Source organism: Hesperophylax consimilis, chromosome 3 (assembly GCF_061612785.1).
Source record: "Hesperophylax consimilis isolate HC1 chromosome 3, BYU_Hcon_1.0, whole genome shotgun sequence".
Classification (NCBI taxonomy): Eukaryota; Metazoa; Arthropoda; class Insecta; order Trichoptera; family Limnephilidae; genus Hesperophylax; species Hesperophylax consimilis.
The window spans coordinates 1,234,759-1,259,031 of record NC_142838.1 but is presented as its reverse complement, the minus strand read 5'-3'; the positions used below and the strand labels follow the sequence as shown (position 1 = coordinate 1,259,031).

The 24,273-nt window shown below is 33.1% G+C and overlaps 1 protein-coding gene across 1 annotated transcript in view; it reads left to right on the top strand.

Moving 5' to 3' along the window:
* LOC149424818 (agrin-like) overlaps window positions 1-24,273 on the top strand; it is a 683,339-nt gene that overhangs the window by 563,501 nt on the left and 95,565 nt on the right. The window contains exon 5 of the mRNA XM_089647215.1: window positions 12,340-12,555. Coding sequence (XP_089503341.1) covers window positions 12,340-12,555 — 216 coding nt within the window. The remainder of the gene's footprint in view (window positions 1-12,339; window positions 12,556-24,273) is intronic.

Here is a 24,273-nt window from a genome sequence, read left to right as displayed (position 1 = left end):
AAAAACGTGAATTTACCGGGGAACCCCTTTGTAAGGTCACATTGTAGATAGATTTATTATTAACAGTGAATTACATGTAAATATAACATAATCCTCGTTAATAAGTACAAACAAGAGATTTAAAAAATAAATAATTATGAGAAATCAAAAAAGTATCATCGTCAAAAATAAAATCGTTATTTTTCTTTCATGTTCCAATAAAATTGTAACTTTACTAATATAAGTTTTAAATTCTCAACTTACTTACATTTCAGTGGTTTACTAAGTAAACTAATATAAAAACCAATGAATACATACTTTCCTGAAAATTTTCTTTACGGTACTAAATCCAATTAAAAAATACAGCCAAATGAAAATATTAATAGAAAAGTATAAGATTGCGCCAGAATAAGCTACTCGTATAGTTAATCCAATCCCATTTTCATTTGAAACAGTAAATCTTGCAAATCTTCTTTATAATTCGGATTAAAACATTAACATTTCGCATAAAATCATAAACAACATCTTTAACAGTTTGCACTTAAAATCACTCACCCGAAAGCAATTGCCATTACGACTGAATCCTTAAAAGAAAACGTTATGGAATCGGACTTAACTTCTGCCAGCATGTTCATTTCCCATTAACACATTCTACAAACATTAATATACTAGTACATTTAAAAGTGTATAAACACTCGTTATTTCAAATCCTAATACCTGCGTACATATCTAAATACACATTACATACATACATCTATAGGTACACATATAAGTACATCATAATACATGCTCGTATCATAGATAGCGAGCTCGTTTATTCACACCCTTCCCGTCCCTCACCGGTAGCGGAAGCCGCGTACTGGTTCCTCGCTTTATTAAATTTTCAAATTTTTGAACCGTAGGACAAAGGACGATCTATTAAAACAACGATTTAATGTACACACGGCGTCCGACGTGTGATACTAAAATACTTTTTACAGTCTCCCATTTTCCATATCACACTACTAGGGGGCGCAATGGCTCATTGGGGCTTTATTGGAAAATATATAGAACAGCCACTGTTAGTTTTTAACCAATATTTAAAGCCGATATTGCAGCTGCAACCGTTGATAGCTAGTGATTTCCGATTTCCCCATTGTAGAAAATAATCCCAGTATCTAAATGTTATCGATTGTTTCTGTCCAAATATCTGTCCATGCCTAAATAAATACATAAATTAAACAAAATTTTAATGGGGCATATTAATATCGTAATGTAATTTTGTGTCACGAAAATTACAAGATAACTCAATCGATAAACCAGGTGAAGATTGACAAGGCCGATTACAAAACACCCTTGGCGTGCGACGGATTTTTAAATACAACTTGATTAAATCAGTGACATCAGCCTGTTTTTTAATTCTCGTGGTTACTGATATTGGTGTGTTGTTTTTCCGCAATCGTATTAAACAAACAAAGTGATTAGACTGAAGTTTACTTAGGTACAGCACTGACTTCGTAATTTGTCGGTAGCGCTATGTAAGCCAGTCGGCCTTGAAGATTGATTGTTGACGTGTCAGAAGGAGACGGCGAACTTCATGATTTTGTAATCTAAGTGACTGGACAAGCGCAGTTATGCAAAATTGAAAACATTCGAACTTTAACTTACGTTGTACAGATTGCCCAGATAATAACCTCCGATAGGAGAAGGCAACAAAACCGGTCGTTTATTGATTTAAAATATGTGAATGCAAGTACGTTACCCACCTCACTGATGTCTGTTTTGAGACGGGTAATTATAAAATAAATAAAAAATGATAAACGATAAATGAAGAAAAAAATATATATTAGAGTTATATATAGTCGGAGTGTATAAATTTTACAAACAATAAACATGAAAACACAAGTTTATAATTCAAGAGTAAAAAGATATATATTTTATCCCCGGATTGTATTAATAAACCTGTAACAGGTAAATCATTTTAAAGAGACTAACATGTGTACCTATTTGATGGATAAAAAATAACGGTTATTTACCTTCTTAACGCATGACGCTTGGATGCAAGTTAAAAATTAAAAAATATTTTTTTTGCAAATAAAATTTAAATTATGAACAGTAAAGCTTACAAGTACATTCCATTTATTACTTACACTGTAACCCAGTAAACAATAAGCAAAAAATACACATTTAGGCTTTAGACACATTACGCTATATACATAACGCATAATTTGGGCGTGGCCTACACGTATTATATGGTGAGGTGTCACACTACGCTATAATTACCCTTAGTAGAGGGGGTCAGATCAATTTGGGAACTGCCGCGGAATATCATTTATTTTTATGGGATCTGTCACTTTGACAGATGACAGCCACATAATTATAGCGCTCCGTGAATTATTCTGACCCTCTCTCCTGCCGTAGGTGAGGGAGTCGCATAATTTCCAAATATCGCCTGGCTAGCAAATCACGGCGCATCATCGTCGCCAAGTCCACAATTATTACACATCATCTTTCAGGTGTGACAAGTCTGTATGGAGTATGGATAATATGGAGTTATATAAAACGCTTATAGCGTAATCTGTCACCCCCAATAATAATTCGGGCTTTATAAATAATTGTAAATATGCCTACACAGTACACACCTACATCGGGAGTCTAAATTTAATCGGTTTACTTCTTAAGCACTTGAGTACTGATAAAAAAATAATTCAATTATTTTAAATATAAAAGTTGATCTTCGCTACGCATCGTAAAAGACAACCGCAGGGTATGTTGCAAACTAAAAACATTTTTTAAACTTCAGTGCTATCGGTGTGCACAAATACATTCAAAAGTGTCCTATTTAAAATGATTTGCCTGTTCCTTATGTCACATTGTTGTAAATATATTATCATTACTTTTTATCACATCATTATGCCATTAGTATTTAAATATGGCTGTTGTACTTATCTTTATGAACTGTCTACAAGCCAAATATTTGTGGACGCTGTTCTTCAGATTCATTCATTTTTGATTCGAAAATTCGTCGATTACGGAGACAATCCACTTTTATTAGACATGCATTATCTTCATCACCGACAGAAGAGTGTTTTACTTCAGTACTGCACTGCGCAGGTCTGACTTGCCAATGTTCATAACAGTGGGATAGCAATTGGTTGTTGAAACAAATCGCTTTAGATGTCTACATATTTTGTTCATGAGGAAGGATGTAATCAAGTGATAAGTATTACGGCTGCTGATAGATTTTTTAGTTTTTACATTTATATAAACCTTTTGTGTATTTTTAAATATATCTATTTGAATTTCGATTTTGTTTTCTTGATTTAATGAATAAATGAATGAAATGTATTCTTGGAAGATTAAATTAACCCACTCGAGACTCGTTGTCGATGAAAATTCATTCTATCAACTTTTGGTGGCACTCAAGCGAACACACATTTTCTGAAATTGGATGACATTGTATTAAAAAATTTACAGTAGTTTATATACGAAGTATATGTCGGTACTATCCAATTAGGATTTGGCTTAAGTTTTAGGGGTGTTGACTCCAGTCCCTGGGGACGAAGGCGCAATCCTCAGTCAAACCATAATTATTTCATTCCGTCATAATGCTCATCAAAGTGAAATAAAATTCATATTTGTCCGAATTCTAATAATGTGTTAAAGTTCAATCAATTTTCAGTTACCCAGTTTTAGAAACTGAATGTAAAGTGGGAGTCATACATAAATGGCATGGGGGATTCCAAAAGCCAACTTGATTTGCGGGTTCATTATTAGACACACAGTGCGTAGTAAATACGCGCAGATTATTTACACACCTCAAACCTTCAATATTGTGTAATTTAATATTTGAACCATGCAGGTACCATATTCAAAATGAAAACTACGACGCCGATTGGGAGGTCAAGTGATGAATTTATTTTTGTCCACTCATTTACTTTATTTCAATATAATATTTAAATTGCTTCTCAATAAGTGGCAAAGTATTACCTATAAGTTAGGTACTCAAGAATTCATTAAATAATGAAGTAGACATTACTTTCGTTGTAGTAAGTCACGGTTCATAGAAAAAGTTCATTATTGTTTGATTTAGCTAAGGTTTGTTACAGCCTCGTGGCAGCTACTTTTATTAGTACGCCTTTTTAATATTTAACTACCGATAGTACTCGCTAGGGTAGAAAGTTCCTACAATAAATCATGAAATATATTTTCTCCACATTTCAACATTGCAATTATACTTTCACCGTGCCATGAATATTAGAATTGAAATAGCGCTCAAATTTATAGTATTTTATTTAGTTTATTATGTCTCATAGGGTTAGACGCATTGAGCACGCCAAATGACAAAAGGTAATTGAAATCAATGAAACCCCATTAATATTTAGAGTAATTTGTTTTTGGGGTACTATGCCGTGTTGCACTACCTCCTTCTTTAGCCAACGTTTCGGACAGCATTGCAGTGTCCATCATCAGAGCAGATTTGTATCGGAAACGTTGGCTAAAGAAGGAAGTAGCTCAACACGGCATAATACCCCAAAAACAAATCACTATCATACTTTTGGCCGTGAGAATCTCAAATCATACCTCACTTATATTAATAAAGACAACGGAGCTACGCTTAGTAGTTCTTGGTGTCTGGTACTGAAGGATAAACCAAAACTAAACGCCGAAAACGACTTTAATTGTACTAATTATTATATCGAATTACCGCCCTCGGAAGATTGCCACACGGAATGACTTCTGTATACACGAACACTCACTTAACCACAATCTACACATCTGATTCAACACATCATAGAAAATAAGAATCAAAAAAATGAAAAAAAAAATCTACACATCTGTTCCAGTGATCGAATGTAGTCTTAAATAAATGCTAGAGATGGAGAAAGCGTAACACGACATAATTACACGAAAATTTATCTCGATTACACGTTTGGCCGTGAAAATCTCTAATCTTTCTGTATATAGTATCTAGATCTTAAAAACCAAGAGACTCCCTGCCTTCCCCATTCTCCTTTTTCACTCCCATAACATTTCACCTCATGTCACTTAATTGTAAAATAATATATGTAAAATTATTATTTGTATATTCGACTCTATGTTTACCTCATCTGAGAGAATATTTATTATTATGTTGGTTCTTCAAAGCACCATTATATTTCTTAGCAAAAGAAAATGTAAGCACTTCAAGTTAACGTTGTATACTGCACGACCCATTTGAATTCCATTGTGGCTAATCTTATCCCCTCCGCAAGGGCGAAATAATGTTACCTTTTACCTTCGAGTGGCTCCATTCTTCTCGTTGTAATCAACAATTAAAATTTTGAATTCAAAATGGATTGTGGGCTATTCATCGACATTTTATCACGGCTTTCTGGGAATATTTTTTAAGAAATTAAACCTAATTTTAAAGCAGGGAAACGGAGAGTTGGTAATCAAACCAATATTATCAAAACCAGCTGATTATTTTAGTGAAAATGTTATACAATATGACGTGCTGATCATTACGGTATACCTCTATATTGTGTTATACAGCATGACGTGCTGATCATTACGGTATACCTCTATATTGTGTTATACAGCATGACGTGCTGATCATTACGGTATACCTCTATATTGTGTTATACAGCATGACGTGCTGATCATTACGGTATACCTCTATATTGTGTTATACAGCATGACGTGCTGATCATTACGGTATACCTCTATATTGTGTTATACAGCATGACGTGCTGATCATTACGGTATACCTCTATATTGTGAGACACAGTGTCAAGATAAATATTTTTATTATGAGGTAAAAATAGTTTTAATTAATGGTAAATGCTGAAAAACAATGAAATAAGGAGTTTTCAACAAGTTTTATTACCATCACTCTCAGATGCGTTATATCAATCGCTAAACGTGGAAAATTTTCCTAACTGTCAGAAACATGTGAAACTACGGCGTCTCTATCCAATATAGATAGTGGATAGAAGCATGTGAAACTATGGCGTCTCCATGTAATATAGGTAGTGGATAGAAGCATGTGAAAATACGGCGTCTTCATGTAATATAGATAGTGGATAGAAGCATGTGAAACTACAGCGTCTCCATGCAATATAGATAGTGAATAGAAGCATGTGAAACTACGGCGTCTCCATGCAATATAGATAGTGGATAGAAGCATGTGAAACTATGGCGTCTCCATGTAATTTAGATAGTGAATAGAAGAAATCGGATATACTCCGAGTACTTAGATCTATTACACGGAGAAAACTTAGTAATAAAAAATATTGCTTTTTTATCAAGTATCTTTTCAAATTATCCGGAATCCGGTTAAAATGGGACCGCAGGCCCTTAAAGAATGAATTGATAGGTTTTCTGATAAACTTTTAGTAAAATACCAATATATCAACACGTGTTTATTAAGATCCTAAAAATTTCTCATTTCGTCATTATATATTTATTTATTTGATTTATTTATTTATTTAACGCCCAGAGGGCTTTTACATTGTTGGTAGTATAATTTTAATTTGACAGATACTTTGAAATATAAAAAATAAGAATAAAATTACATTTGATAAAAGCTATGCAACAAGTCATACAAACACAAGAAACAAGAAAACAGAAAATTACAGCTATTTGTAGGTTAACATTATGTGTTTAGGAGTATTGTTGAAATAAATGTTTTAAATGATCCACAAAACTTGCCAAGTTGGTATTGAATATGTCAACATCACATAAGTAATGATTTCCCATGGTGTGAAGTCGTTGTATCGGAGAGTGGGCAATGTAGTTACGCTTATGTGTGCTGCTGTAGAATATTGTATTTTGTCGTGTTGTTACTGTGGGTGTATGTATGTTTATAAGTTGCAGGAGTTCACAACAGTCGAATTTAGAGTTAAGTATTTTGAATAAGAACGTTAAATCGTTTATTTTACGTCTATCTTCTAATGTATGTATTTTTAGAGTATTTAATAAGAAATTGTATTTTAAGTCTTCGACAGGGATATTTAATTTTAAATTTATAAAACGTAGAAATTTTTTTTGTATTCGCTTAATGTTGTTTATGTGAATTTTGTAAGATGGAAACAAAACTACTGAGTTATATTCAATTAGACTTCTTACTAGAGATACGTATAATAGTTTAATGGCTTGTAAAGAATTAATGTTTTTAGTTGTTCTTAATACGAAGCTTAGTCATACCTTTGTTCACAATTTGATAGATATGATTGGTGAAACTTAGTTTTTCGTCCAAAATAATTCCAAGATCTCTCATTTCCGTGACTCTTTCTAAAGCTATGTTATTGATGGAATATTCGAATAAAACAGGATTTTTGTTTCTGAAGAAAGTCAAGATTTTGCATTTTACTAAATTTAAAAATAAATTATTTTGAACGCACCAATCTCTAAACTTACTAATATTTGACTGTAGTATATGGCAATTATTTATATCAGTTATTTTCTTGTATAGTTTGATGTCATCTGCAAAGAGCAATACCTCGATATCGTTGAAGCAATTGGTTATATCATTGATGAAAATGAGGAACAAAACCGGGCCAAGGTGACTACCTTGCGGTAGGCCACTTGTAGCCCGGAAAGCTTTGGACATCCAAGATTTTATTTTAACCAACAGTTTACGATTTGACAAATAGCTACTAAACCATTTTAGCATGTTATCCCTTATTCCTAGAGCAAATAGTTTTTGGATTAGTAAGTCTGTATATATTATGAAGACAAACACAGATGTATGAACACGTGTTCCGATATTGTTAAGAATTTACGAAAATTATATTAGGAAACGGCTCACTATCCCGTTTTTAGCTGAATTATCCATAATTTGAAAAGATTCTAAGTAAATTAGCGATACCCATTTTTCGCCGCGTAACTAAACATAAAGCTTAATTTATTTGATGTAATGATATCATTTAATAGTAGCTTCGTTTTAAAAACAAAATTAATGTCTTGCCGTGAGAAACGATACAGGAATGACCAGATGAGGTCCTTAAAACGGTTCGGGAAAGTGATGGGGGACCTCGGCTGATGCAATGATACGCAAAATAATGATTTTATATTCACTGCAACGCTTCTTCTATAATGCTTATCGAGTGGTACATTTTCGATAAAAATTGTCTACCCATGCTTTCAGGGAAAATGTAACTTTATAAGAGTGGCTTCTTATTTCCGAGAGGTAAACATATTTCGAGGAAAATGTTTAATTCCCCAAACTCATCAATATTCATCAGTCCCTGGAGAATAGGAACCGCGCGTCCATACTTTTATACCTACGCTTGCGCTTGATGGATCGACTCCGGCCCACAACGATATCATGGCCGCGGCTAAACGCAAACACTTCGGACTTGCTTCTCTTCTGTTTTCATACATACATATATTATGTTTCATACTGTTTACCTCGCTCATAAAGGATTCACAAAATGATGACAGACATCGGTGAGACAAAGATCAATCGTTAAATAATACATTTATCTCAAAACTAATAGATTTTTTTGGAGACAGGTAAAAATACATTTTTTTTACCACTATTTATAGAAAGTAATAATATTAGTACCTGTAGTATATATTATTATATAGTAATATTCCAAAATCTGCCAATGAAAAAATAAGAAAATACACAGATTTAGGAAATGAAATAAAAAGAATTTGGCATTCTCAGACTATAAAAATATTACCATTCGTTATTTCGGCTACTGGCATTATACCTAGCTCTCTCATTAAAAATTTAGGCGTATTAGATCTATCAAAAAATTTATATATAAAGATGCAAAAGTCGGTCATTTTGAATACATGTAGGATAACGAAAGATTTTTTAAATATTTATGTTGAGGGATCACTAGTATTTATAGGCCCTGTTAGAAGTTCTACCGAGCCGAACCCTCTGATATGAAAATATCTGGAGTCGGTGAATTATTTTCCCATTTGATCTCTGGTGAGTTGACGTGTTGTTCTTGTATTGTTTTGTATTTATTTTTCTTATATAATGCACTTGCATAGTGTTGATTGACTAGATGATCATTTGTGGAAAAGTGAGTGGAAGGGTTTAGTTTTTTCCTATGGGGAAGATTTAACCCGGACATAAAATCGGAAGTAGTAAAAAAATTGTTCTTCGAAAAAAAAATTGTAGTTAGCCCGGAAAAACTGTCCGTTTTCCTCGTTTTCCTGCGTTGAATATATCAATATGTCTTTTATGGATTAAGAATACTAGCCGTCAATCATGTTGGTAAAAATACCGAAACCCGACTAGCTCAGTCGATAGAGCATGCGACTCTTAATCTCAGATTCGAGCCCCACGTTGGACGCCAATACTTCTACAGTGGGATTAGATGGAACTAGCAAATAAAATTATTAAAGCTATTAAAATACATCATTTAGATCACCAATTTCATAAATTTACCTTCATCGAATTCTTTATCAAGTTTTACGCTACGATAACGATAATATTAATAAGTTTTTAAATGATTATGAATATTTTTTCGTCTATCTGTTAAAAAATTAATAAAATACTACATTTGAAATCACGTCGAAAAATCTCCTAATAAATCACTGACCATAAAAATTGTACCAATTGAAATGTCTACATTAATGACATTTATCAATTCAATGGAAAAAATATGAAACCTCAACCCCTTATAATTCTATTAGGCATTTTTCGCCTGTCACTCGAATCTATTGAGGGAATGGAATGCCCGATTTTAGCAAGTTGTCACTTTTTTATTTTATTTTATTACTGGCAAATAACGTTAGGCCGAGGAAATGACTCCGTGGGAAGTGGCAGGTGAGAGAAGGGTAACTCCACAGCTAAATCAATACGCCAAACCAAATTATTTTTCGATAAGAGGTTTGTCCCTAAGGCGAGGTATTTCTGATTATATGTTTGAACAAATGTTTTCGAAGATTTTTTCCCAGAACACGAAGCAAGCCACGGAAATAACGGAAAGCTTTCATTTTATTCTTTCAGAAATACATTAATATGTGGCGAAGGAAAATATGGTTAGCCGGGAAATAGGAATAAAGGAGATTTTCCATTATCGGGAACAAGGGTGATCTTGAAAATTATCAGCAATGAGGGTGTTCTTGAACACTATCAGGAATGGGGGTGATCATGAACATTATCAGGAATGAGGGTGTTCTTGAACACTATCAGGAATGGGGGTGATCATGAACATTATCAGGAATGAGGGTGTTCTTGAACACTATCAGGAATGGGGGTGATCATGAACATTATCAGGAATGAGGGTGTTCTTGAACACTATCAGGAATGGGGGTGATCATGAACATTATCAGGAATGAGGGTGTTCTTGAACACTATCAGGAATGGGGGTGTTCTTGAACACTATCAGGAATGGGGGTGATCATGAACATTATCAGGAATGAGGGTGTTCTTGAACACTATCAGGAATTGGGGTGATCAAGAACATTATCAGGAATGAGGGTGTTCTTGAACATTATCAGGAATGAGGGTGATCATGAACATATTATCAGGAATAAGGGTGTTCTTGAACATTGTCAGGAATAAGGGTGATCTTAACCATTTTTGCAAAATATTATTCTGATAATATCCATGCTTAACGAAAATCTTTCCATACTTTATTTTATTTAACAATAAAGAAATATGATTTGAATATTGTTTAATTTAATCGCATAATTATACCATTATTGTATCTTGTGGTTCTTAATAAAATCGAAGGCTATATAGGTAGAATATTTTTTAAAAGATTTCCAGTAGTAATTTTTTAAAACCTGTATATTAAATTATTTGATGAAAATCGTTAACCACTATGTATGTAATACCGCCACATAGTACGTATCTATTAATATTATTTCGGGTAAGAATTCATTAGTCGGATAAGAGAGACTAAAAGTACTGTCAGATAACTTCGCACCACACGCGCTGCTGATGCAAGAATAGATTTGTATGATAATCTTCATTCTGTTACTAAGCACGATAAAATCGTTTAATGCAAAACTTACAATAAATTTCTACCTGCAGTGGAATGTTGGTAAACTAATAAAACTGACAATAATACGTAATTAATATATACAGCCAAGCGTGGGTGCCAATAATTATTATTATAATTTATCCCTACACGTTTAAACAGCGACTTGTTTGGGTAATTACATTATACCACCCACGGCAGAATTATCACAAACAATAATTATTCCAGTAATTCCTAAAATGTATAACGTGTAAAAAAATGTGATTTCATAAATTATGAAATAAACTCAAATTTATTTATTTTACTTACTTAATAATTGAAAACGAAACATTGATTTTGTGAAATAATCTATTTCTATCGCTTAAAACGCATTTTATAAAATTGCATCACAACCAGAATTAGATATTCAGGCAAAACAAAATTGTACCTTTGTGCGGGGGAAACCTCCCCCTATACCACCCCCACCTCCCACAAACTTTTAGTTAACTGTGAAGCAATTAATTTATTTTATTATGCAATTTATAAATGTGTGCTTTTATTTATTAACCGTTACCAACCAAAATATTCCCTTTTATATTGGAAAATGTATTTGGTTAATTTAATTTCGAATAATAATGTTTGAGGAATGCTATTTTATTATTGGACATTTCTTAATTGTTTTGTTTTAGGGAATTGTTTTAAAATTTCAATGAAACGTATTTTCGGCGTTTACTCGGTAAACACAGATAAAATGAGCAAAATCTCTAAAGCGTGTTTTACTTCCATTATCGTTTGGTTGCGTGATTAACACAAAATCAAATACAAATATTTAATAAAATCTCTTCACCGTATTTTTAACAATTATTTTAAAAAATAATATGATTAACACATAGTATTAGGGTAGAAATCAACGCACCGTTAACATGACTTTCAAATAACACCTGCGTCGGTAGCCTTTTCCAGACTATTTCGATTATTACTTCATTAATTATTTAAATACTAACCCTCTATCATTAATAAATAACACGGCTCAGACTAGGCGATACTTTATACTGGGGAGAAAAGACACCATAACAACAAATTTATTGAGTCAGAATAGCTTCTTTTTCGTCATAAATATGATTGCCTAGTCTGAGCACATACTATCCCTCCCTCAAAAGTTTCCAGTTATGCCGATTATTATTGAAGGCTCTTAACGACAGATGTTCTCTTAAAATCATATGTCCATTTCATCTGTTGGTGTTCTTCTTGTACTTCTGCCTTTTTTTCAACTAGGGATGCCTTCCAATAGTATAGGAATTCCAAATGTTCTTGTTTCACTCGAACCTCCAAAGATGTTGTTTAGATTCACTAGCCACAAATTATGCCTACTCTTGGCGACTTGGTTGCTAGTCAATCTCATCGACTGTTTATGATATTGAAGTTTCAGTTTCTCCCTTCTAATAAGATGTTGTAACCGTTTCAGACCCTTGTGACACGCACCAGTGCCCCTCCCCACAAGTGTGCCAGCTGGACGGGGCGCGCGTGCCCGCCTGCCGCTGCGGGGAGTTGTGCCCGCTGTCCCTGGACCCAGTGTGCGCCTCCGACGGGCGCACATATGCCAACGAATGCGAGCTACGGCAGGAGGCCTGTCGGAGCCGCAGGCAGATGAGAATCATCTACAGGGGCAAGTGCAGCTCAGGTGAACCACTATTCTCTAGTTTTTTATATTTCTCTGCATATTTGTGTGAGATTAATAGGATTATTTGCTTTACAACCGATGACGATGGCGGACAATGGGCATCGATCGTACATTCCTTGTTGTAGTCAGTTAAGTAGACGGTGGTGCAAAGCCCAATGCTTTAAAAAATCGATTCATTTCATTCGTTTGAGCGTACAAACTTTCTTAGATCCCCGTGTAACAAGTAAATTTAAGTAATTTTCAATAATAATTAAATATATATAAACGATAAACATATCCAGGACACAAATCGGATAAACTACAATCTACGTCACAGCGGTAGTACCATATAGTTCAATTTATGATTTTTTGTCTTGAAAAAGAAACATAAAAATGACAGCAATCCCGTTCAGATGCATATTACATCATTCATTTTTAGATATTCTGTGGACTAAATATATTTTTGCAGAATTAAGACATTTATCAATGTTTCGACGTCTATAAAGGGTTTTCAACCATAACGTTCAATCCATTACTGGGTGGCGTCGCTAGTAGTTATATAAAATGAAAAAATCCACATCCATGTTCGCTTGCATTGCGGCCGAAATCAAGCTCAAAGCCTACTGACTTCAAGCAAAATGTGTCCATACTAAACTACGAAGACCGTCATAAATATGTTCATTATGATTCAAGATGAGTTTTTTACGAAGATCCAAATAGGTAAACATTAAAATTGAACAATGTATTGACATGAACATGGAAACACGAGAATTCTTTGTTAATTTAGTAAAGCTGTATAATAATATGACGCATGCATGAGCAAAGCTTTCACGAAATATTTGATTATGTCCAATCTGACAGCCGACTGAAAGCGCTTCTCGGCGTACGTACTCGGGGTACATCATAATATATTGAAATGCGAAGGAAACATTTCTTTTTCCACAGATTTTCTTTCATAACTTTACCCCACGCCGTAAAAATATGTGGAGTATTTTTTGTAAGGATACAAACATAATAAAAAAATAATACACAAGGCCTGGAAATAATATACAACCTGGCCTGTATACGTGTTGGCACCTTTTGTAGATATGGTTCTTGTATTAGTTAATTTTTATAAACATTTATTATTCATAGTAGCCTATTAATAAGCCTTTATTACTTGAATTTGAGTTATTTAATAACAATATTGCGTATTTCAACTCAATGTCTCGAATGTGCAAATTGTATAATGCCGTAGAATGTGACGATATAGACATCTGCATTGTTTATTTGGTTCTTTCTTTCTTTTCTTTCTCTGTACTTACTGTGTGTTAGATGTTATTTTACTTATTTGTTGTTACATCTAATAACTAATCCTTGTTTTTTTATTTGATGGAGATAATGCTGTGAATATGTTTAATTGCAGTGTTAATATCTATTCACATCGCGATGCCAATTTCAGTAATGTCAATTTCACTAACGTCAATTTCGTTAATGTCAATTTCAATTTCATTAATGTCAATTTTAATTTCATTACCGTCAATTTTATGAATGTCAATTTCATTAATGTCAATTTCAATAATTTCAATTTCATTATCGTCAATTTTATGAATGTCAATTTCATTAATGTCAATTTCATTAACGTCAATTTTATTGATGTTAATTGTATTAATGTCAATTTCACTAATGTAATAATTTTGAACACTCTGTAATTGTTCAAAAATATTTTTTTTTAAATCAATACCTCACAAGAGTCCCAACTGCTCCCAGCCGCCTGGAGCCAGTGAGACTATAGCATCTCCACTCGGGGTATGTTGATGAAGGTAGTAGGGAAAAGAAGGATACGAGGAAGAGGGATGAGGTAAAGTACCTGGCTATTCAGATCTGGTCACCAAACACGGCGAATGCCATTTCCAGCAACGTTTAAATCTGACTGGTGGTCTTATACTAAGGTGATACCAAAAGTATATTTTACTCTGGAACGTGCCGCAAATATACCATACACAATTTATATTTTTAAATGAGTAATTTGTGAAATAACACAAATTAATCAAAAAACAATTACTTGCGTACGCTCGGATTTGAACCCGCAACCTCCAGCTTGTTGCTAGTCGAGAGCCTTACCCCTCGACAATGGAGTAACTAATAACTAACTATCTGTAATAACGGTAACTGTTTTATTTTCATAAATTTTCCAAACACAAAGTGACTACTTTCTTCCAAAATAAACAATAAATACCGAAATCAGCTATTCACTGCAAACTTTATTGTACTATTTTCAGCATATTGTACAAACACAACATCCATTGGACAAAAATATGGATATTTATTAACAAGGTCAGTAAAATTAACCTCTAATGTAACACATTGTGTTAGTTTCCAGTGTCAGATTTTCAAAAAACAACCCTAAATAATGTTACCTTAGTTAAACCCTTTTTCGTGGCATACTTTATTAATAGCATCAAAAGTAATATCTGCCCAATGATCCATCTCAATAGGAATTCTTGATTAGCGGGCTACATAACGCAATTTACTTGGCGAAATCTGGGAACGCGACCTCAATCTATTTATTTATTAGTGTCACCCCCCAAAGCTGTCGATATTCTGCGAGATATGTAGGATGACAGAAAAGGGTGTCCGGGGACTTCCAACTAATGCAATTATTGTTAACCGATAACTTTATAACTTTGTGTCACAGGCATGATGAGGGTTCAATCAGAGGAAGCGCTGAACAACAACACCTAGTGATTTTATTATTTATTTCGTAGTGATAAAGCTGAGTCCACCTTACTTTCAGCGTATTACGGTCAAAGTTACCTCCAATGACGTATTGGACGCCTACGTAAGTTTTTTTTATATGATAGCACGTCACTTAACCGTTCCGTGTGGAGTTAATAATGATTTTATAATTATATGATGAACTGGTAAAGGGAAAAATCGTGTCTATTTTTAAATGAACAATTATTTTAATTGATGCAATTTATGGCAGGAATTATCGATTATATTATAAATTCGAAAACGTTTATTGATGAATAAAAATTTGTACTTTCTACTATTGGTATGCAATGCAATTTGTAGATATTTTAATGTAAGTGCTTTGCTGCGAATCTAAGTACCCTAAATGGAAGCAATATTTAACAGTTTGTAAAGTAGATCGAAATGTCTACCCTTTCTATAGCCATTTACACGATAGGATGTAGCAACCATTTTGACGTGTAATAAGGCTGTAACAGTTTTTTATTGCTTAATGAATTAACAAGTTTTTCATTTAAATTACTCATTGCGTATTCCCGGAATAATTTGATGCAATAAAGCGCTATTTTGCCTTTAATCTATAACACTCTCTGCCCGCAAACAAAACCTATCAGTAGGTGTCCGGCGACCGACTATAATGGAAATCATCCACAGTGCGCCAGCGTTCAGTGGTTTCCTACGAATACCAAATGAACATCCCATCAGTATGCGTGTACTGTACAAGTATATAAGACGTAGTGTAAAGATACCTATAGATAGTTACTTGTATTATTGTTCAGATGTACTGTTCGCTTTTATATTCGTATTACTTTTATATCTGGACATTTTGATTGACGGGGGTGGAGAGTCTGACTGGAGAAGTCAAAAGGTCTTCCTCAACTAGTCTCTCCCGATCCGGCCCACCATGCAAAAAGCAGATGTTTCCGCCGCCAATACCGAGACAAACCCCACCTCATGAACGTGGACACTCCTGCTAAGTCACTAAATGTAGCGAACACTTTGGGTGACTCATGTCAGAGGTGGTAGTTTTCCAAAAAATGATTCCTTGGCGATGATACTAATAACCGCCTCTTAAAAGGATTGCTTGCAACTAATCCACTCATTAGTATTTCTATCTCGCTACACCTAGCCAATCACCTGGTGCGCAAGAACAGTCCCAAGCCTATGCGTGGATTAAAAGTCTATTAAAAGATTAATTGGATTAAGTGTATTAACGATTAAGTGGATTAAAAGTAAATCGCGTCTCACAAAGTCAATATCGAATCTATAACAACAGAACCGCAGATAGAGCAATATTATTGGAAATTTGTATCACAAAATGATCCCACTTTTGTGAACAATAAAAAATAGCCTGATGTAGGTAGCAGTAGAATTTTTAAAATAACGTTACAATTACACCGTCTTTATACCGTCGTTATATATATATATATATATTGTAATTTCCACAACTGATTGTCATTTTAAAAATAAAAGGAGATATTTATAGTAAAATACTCCACCAAATTTGGACAAAGGTCCCAAATCAAATGCTGAAATATCAGCTAATGGTGCAGCAACAAAAAATGACCCGAATTTTTGCTCTTTCTGCCAATTTGTACAAGGGGCTTCATACAAATTGATTTATCGACATTTTATTCGAAAAAATAATCGGTAATGCGTGAAATTTATCTAATTCGTTCAACCTGCTTGAATTGAATACTTTACTTACATTAAGTGCCGATTTGTTTTAAAGGCAATAATATTTTTTTATTGAAAAGTTAGCTTTCCAAAACTATTAATTAATAGCTGACGTGTACCTGGCGTTGTTCGGTATCATGGATGGTTATTCGTAAAGTTTTTAGATTGTGAATTTGAATATACTAGGAGTCATTTTAAGATGGAAATAATATTACTAATAAAAAATATATTTTTGAAATTGAAAACCATTGAATAGGTAATAAACAAAATAAATTACTTCAATTTAGAATTGAATGGAAACCAATACACTTGCCTGATCCAGATTAATGTATTAGATTTTCTCACTTTTTTGAAAAGTGGGACTTATTTAGGAGTAAAATAAACCATAGCAATTCTAGATAAGTATAAAAGCATCCCATATTTTTACGTTTAACATTATTATAGATTGTGATGGTGATTTACTTATACTAATAACATTTCACATACCTAACAGACATGCTCGATCCAAAAGTCTATTTTATTGTAACAACTAGCTAAAGTACCCGGCGTTGCCCGAGCTTTTGTTTTTTCATTCCAAAGTTACGAATAACCTTACAACATATGAAAATCACCTACAACCATCACAATAAGCGGAAAATATTGCTTGTGTTGTGATGGAGGACTTAGCCAGCCAAGGAATTGAACACACTACGCATGGGTGGAACCCAGACGCAATGCCAACTCAACCACTGGCCGGTCATAGAGTTTTTAATGTACACAGTAATTTTTCTATTATTTTGAACATAAATTTTGCAAAATTTCATCGGAAGAATCAAAATTCTCCTATAAGGGTTGGAAAAAGAAAGTGGGTAGATTTTCTTAATCTCATATAAACAGAGACCATCCTCCATCTTTGATCAATCTCGGAATAAAACTGTAGATTTGCTTTAAAAATAAACGCGCACCGTCACTCTTTTTTTATAATATTATCAGCTCAAGTCCCCATCGTTGCCAAGGATTTTTCAAAATCAAATATTGACAGTGATCTTCTTCTTGTTTTAAAGATCAAGTTTGCAATTTTTATCGATTTCAACAAGAAGGGTATGAAAACAAACCTACCTCTGTATAATCAGTAAATAAAGGTTTTTGTAATAAAACCTCATTGAATTTGAAACAAATTCTAAATAAATACATACTATTATAACCCCTGATAACGGTCGAAACATTTACATGGGCATTATTTTATAAATTAAGCAAATTGGTATGACATGAACACGTAAAAATAAAATATTTAAAAAAACAATTATGGTGTTAGTGAAAAAAAAATCCATCCATATTTACACCATCACGCTGGTCGTTTATTATCAAGTCTATATTCGGTCAGTCTGAAATAATGTTATTTTTGAATAAATTCGCAATTTGTAAGCTCATTAACTGTGAACATCCAAAGCCAATTTATTTTATCTGATGCCCGATTTTTATGCCGTTTCATTATTATTTTTGAATCACATCTAAAATTAAATGAATGTGCTACGGAACATGAAATCGGTTCTTTAAATCGTAATTCATTCATTAATGACCGGGAAAAGGCTCGGACTTCTTTATAATTGTATAATATCATATTTATAATAAGGATTTCCAACGATTTAAAAAAAATACACATTAAAAATTCTGTACGCATCTCTTGTTGAAATCATTCTTGAATATAACTCGACAATTTGGCCACCTATCTTTAATAATCATTTATTTATTAATTAATTAATTAACGCCATTTCTCGGGGCTTTCGCATAAGAATATTAAGAAATATACATTATTTATTTTACATAACTGAATTGCTTCATTAACAATATTTTATATTTGTTTAAAGATAAATTGAAGATGTCCACTGACTGGGTATAATTATTTCCCTGCATTAGTATTCTGGGCAAAGAGGAATACATATGGTAGTTAGTCCCAGAATTTCTGCACTGAAAAAAATTTATATCATTGAAAGAGTCCAACGCAAAATTTTGAGGTGTTTTAATTTTAGACTACCTTTAGAATCAATAGATTTTGAATTTTTATTACATCGTATATTTTTTACATAAAATGATCAGTTTTAGCTCTGATATATTAATGTTGGTTCACTTTCATGTTCCTACCATTAGATAATGGTTCCCTGGTAACAATTATACTACTCCTTCAGGCTACAATTCTGTTATAAATACTCATTACTGGTAACTCGTATGCTATGTTAGCTGATGTTTTTAATATGCCTCTATCGTAATATAAATCTGTACTGATTACAAATTTCAGCTTGTGCATATTTGTGTTGACGCCCGGCATAGTCCAGTGGTAACGCCATTGACTGCCATTCCGAAGGTCGCGGGTTCGAACCCGGCGTGCGCAAATAAATTTTATTTGATTAATTTGTGTTATTTCACAATTAATTAATTAAAATAATATATAGTATATTTGCGGCACGTTCCAGAGTGGAAGATACTACCAGTATCGCCCTGGTGTAAGACCACCATTCAGAATTGAAACGTTGCTCCAAATGGCTTTAGCCGTGTTTAGTGACTAGATCTGAATAGCCAGGTACTTCCCCACCTTCCTCTTTCCCTTCCCCACTTACCTTCAACCTCACAACATCCCCCAATTGGGGATGCCATAGTCTCACTGGGTCCAGACGGGAGCAGTTGGGACTCTTGTGAGGTATTCACTATAAAAAAAATAAAAATAAATTTTAACGAGAACTGCTATTGTAGTTTTTGTTTATTCTTTATATCTAATAATTTTCGTTTTAACTTATGTAATCTTATAAATTTTCCTGTTTTTTCATAATATACTATGACTGTCAATATGTTGCGTGTATGAATATGGCACTTGTGCCGCTAATTCTAAATTTAAAGAAATGTATATCAAATCACAGGTAATGCATAGTCAAATTATTATCATTTCGACTACAGGTTTCAACAATTTTAGTTTCAACGAAAGGTAAATGTATAATCCATAACCGGGAAACAACGTATAATATTTTATAGAGTTTTATAAATGTTTATTTCGACAACTTTCCCCAACTTATAAAGCCGGAATTTTCAACCGCAGGTACTTGAAACATTTCCTGCCATGTCGATAGCTTTCCTTGGTCTACCACCGTATTATATAGCATCTTCTAAATTTATTAGCTTATTAACTTATTTAAGCTTAAATCCACATTATAATATTTAATCAATGAGAAGGTAATATTAACAACTCTTAGTGAAAATATAAAAGAGATAAAAACGTAGAAAATAAAAAGGATTGCCACTGGGACTCGAACCCAGATCCTCTAGTCTTCACGGGACTCCTGCTCCTCTGCCAATTAAGGTATTGCCTCCTAATTAAAATCCATGCGACCATTTTTTTCATTACGTAGATAATCTTCAATTATTTCCCATTCTTATATATTTTTACCGAATTTTTTTAGACTACAAACTGTTGGTATTTTCTACTTCAGTGATTAAATTTCAGTTTGTGTGGATTTTTTTATCACATGTAATAGGATAAATTTTCGTAAAAATAATAAGTTCCAGATAAAACAGTTCTACAATTTTTTTTAAACTAAAATTGGTACTAGGCAGTAAAAGGCTGTTTTCTTTTAATGTTAATGGTGAAATTATAGTTTTATTTTGAATGTTTTTGGTAATAATAATGTTTTTTTAATGTTTGTTAATGTTTTGTTGATAGTGAAATTATATATCCAGGCTTAAATATACTACGTACAACTTTTTCGATACATCATTATATCTTTCAAACTTCTTCATATTAATCTTCTGTCGCATTTAGCTATGTTCTGTAAAATTGCCCAATCTGACGTAATAAAACTTGAAAGATATTTTTGAAGAAGTATGATTGATTGCAGTGTGGACTGTGGACTGTCACTAGTAAATATATAAACATAAATATTTATATTATTGAAGGAGATAATACTAATAAATCCACACGATTAAGAAAAATACAAAAGTATCGGTGTTAACTGGGAATCGAATTGGGTAGGATCTCTGTCTTACCGGGACAAGGCCCCTAACCACTCGGCCATTGAGACCTAATTATTTTACTTAATTTTTCAATTTCAGAAATAACAATTTTATCTTTCAACTAATTACCTTCCCATATCTTAAGCTGCTATCGTTTTGAATGATTACAAAGTTCTAAAGCAATGGTTTGTAACTTATATAGTGTCTCGAATAAACATTTACGATTTTTATTTATATTGGAAACCTATTGACTTTTTATAATTTTATTAATATTATTATTATTACACGCCCTAATGGGCTTTTACACACTACAAAGTTTAATAGTAGAGTATCACAGTTATTATTAATTCTACAAAATTAAAACAATAAAGGAAACATAATACAACGTAAAAAGAAAAATATTAAATGGTACAACAAAAGCATATAATAAAATAAGATACATTAGTAAAAATGATAAGAAGTCTCACATAATTTGATATTTCAAATAAAAATAAAAATATATATATTCCGGAAATTATAGATGTCTATTTGTGTCTCGATGTATAAAAGAATTGAAATAAACAATATTTATATTGATTATTGTAGTGTATCGTATAGGCGTTCGTGCACGGCCGGAGACAGCCGAGGTTTGACGAACGCTTCCGACTCTGCTCGGGGGACACGGGCAGGGGACGGACGGCGGCCATTCTACTCGATTCCTTCCATGCAGTTGGACTGGATTGTACTTTTTAACAACTGAGTTAACAATAAACAATACTTCGCATAATAGAACCTCTTTTTATTAAAACAGCAAGAACATTACAATTATTTTTAAGATGAAATATATCTCCCAGATCAGAGTATTTATATATATAGAGTATGCATATATTTCTTTCTCTAATTGTGCGTACTCAGTTTTGAAATACATACCTAGGCACATATATAATGTTTATAAAAAATTTCAAAAAGTAAAAGCTATTAAAAATTTTAATACTTCCTATTCTCTAACTCATATCCGGGATAGATTGCTTCTACAAAGTCCATGCATTATGCCGTGTTGCGTTACACTCTTCTGTAGCTAAAGTAACGGACAGCAATACTGTGTCCATCATCAGAGCAGATATGTGATTTTCAATACTTCCTATTCTCTAACTCATATCCGGGATAGATTGCTTCTACAAAGTCCATGCATTATGCCGTGTTGCGTTACACTCTTCTGTAGCTAAAGTAACGGACAGCAATACTGTGTCCATCATCAGAGCAGATATGTGATTTTCAATACTTCCTATTCTCTAACTCATATCCGGGATAGATTGCTTCTACAAAGTCCATGCATTATGTCGTGTTGCGTTACACTCTTCTGTAGCTAAAGTAACGGACAGCAATACTGTGTCCATCATCAGAGCAGATATGTGATTTTCAATACTTCCTATTCTCTAACTCATATCCGGGATAGATTGCTTCTACAAAGTCCATGCATTATGCCGTGTTGCGTTACACTCTTCTGTAGCTAAAGTAACGGACAGCAATACTGTGTCCATCATCAGGGCAGATATGTAATTTTCGTGAAAATCTTAAATCATATCGGTTTTCCGATTGTTTTACCCAAGTTTATTCGGTGCGACGTTTTCTATCCGGAATAGCTGATTTTTGGTAAAAATATATTTATATCACACATTCTGTGATTTTCCTTTAGTATTTCCACTACCACTAAGTAATAAAAATATATACCGAGCGTTTCTCGAGTATTGAAATTTATTTGGAAAACATCCCTAAACACTAATTACATTTTCAAAAATAATACGTTAAGTGTATATGTACGTGTTATATGACTTATAAATAAATTTAAAAAACATAACATCGAGTAACCCGAATCCAAAGTTTTGGGAACTTTAGTCGCTAGTTCATTACGATAATAATTATTTTAATATATATACAATTGCTCTGATTTACAAGTTTGTTAAGATCTCAAAAGACAGATAAAACTATCACATTTCTATGTTATACTTCCAAGTAAACAAATCCGCGGTTCCCGTTACAATCGTCTTCTACATTGACTTTTACAATCAAAATTACTCGGAAATCAGGTTCTGGTCGGGTTTCTGTTTTGTACTAATTAATAAAACAACTAAATCTATTCATTAAATCTACAGGAAAAATTATTATCAAACCAAACACAATTTTAATTGTTTTTTTATAACAATTATCCTGGAATTAACTTTTCATGATTCATTGCTTTGAATTTAACTGTAAGAAAAGCGTCAAAGGTAAATGTGTTTTTGGGTTTAATTCCCACCGCATCAAAATATTATATGTTCGTAACCACGCGTCAATTCACTGCAATCCTTCATCATTGCTCAAACAAAATTTTCCGCTTTTAACGACGGTTGCTTAGAAGAAGGAAATCAAATGGTTATTCATGTCGTGGGAATGTTCGTATGTGAAGAAAAAAAGTTTTAATTATTATAATTTATTTATTTATTTGCAAAACAGTATAAACCAGTACATAGCCATATCGGTAATTAAAAATTACAAAAAAGTGAATAGCAAATACATTTACAAGTGGGACAAAAAAAAAGTTTCAAATGTATGTTTACAATGTTAAGTCTTGAATAATAATATTTCACGTTTAAATACGCTGTAGGGCATGTGGAAATATCCACATTTCCTGCGAGGCAGTTAATTAACCTGGTGATTCTTCCCAAGAGCATCACCATTGGTAAGTTAGTTCTGCACCTTGGAAGAATCAAAAGCCTGTGTTGGTGGCCTCGCGCAAAATTATCCGGGACATAGGATCCTATTTTAGCCAGTATGTCTGGTATTGAGACTAAACCGTTTAGAAGCTTATACGCCATCAGGAGTAATCCAACATCCCTTCTAGAACTAAGGCTGCATACAACCTACATTCCCGAGATAAATACTGTTGGAAACAGCCATGGGTAATAACCAAACTCTCTCATGTAGAGGTATCGTAAAAATTTATTTTGTATCTTCTTGACCATTAGTACATAGACAGTGTCTTCTTTATGGGCCTTTTCTATCTAGTGTTTGTAATTTTGTTTAATATTGTTAAGTGCAAATCGTTTATTTATTTTGTGTCAATTTCAAGAATCAATATTAATGCCAAATGACGAAATTTAGCGGTGTTGTTTCCTGTGCACAAAACTCAAACACGGAATGTTTACATTTTCCTGAAGAAATTTACTTAGGTGGGTTTACCGAACAAACATCTTACAAAGATGAATTCCTAAACAGTCCCGCCCAGAGAAACTAATTTTAATAAATTCACTCGGGCCGGCGCCGGGGTATATTGTATTTCAAATGAGAGTAAATTTCACAATTACTCCGGCATTTTGTGAATAAACTGAGGGA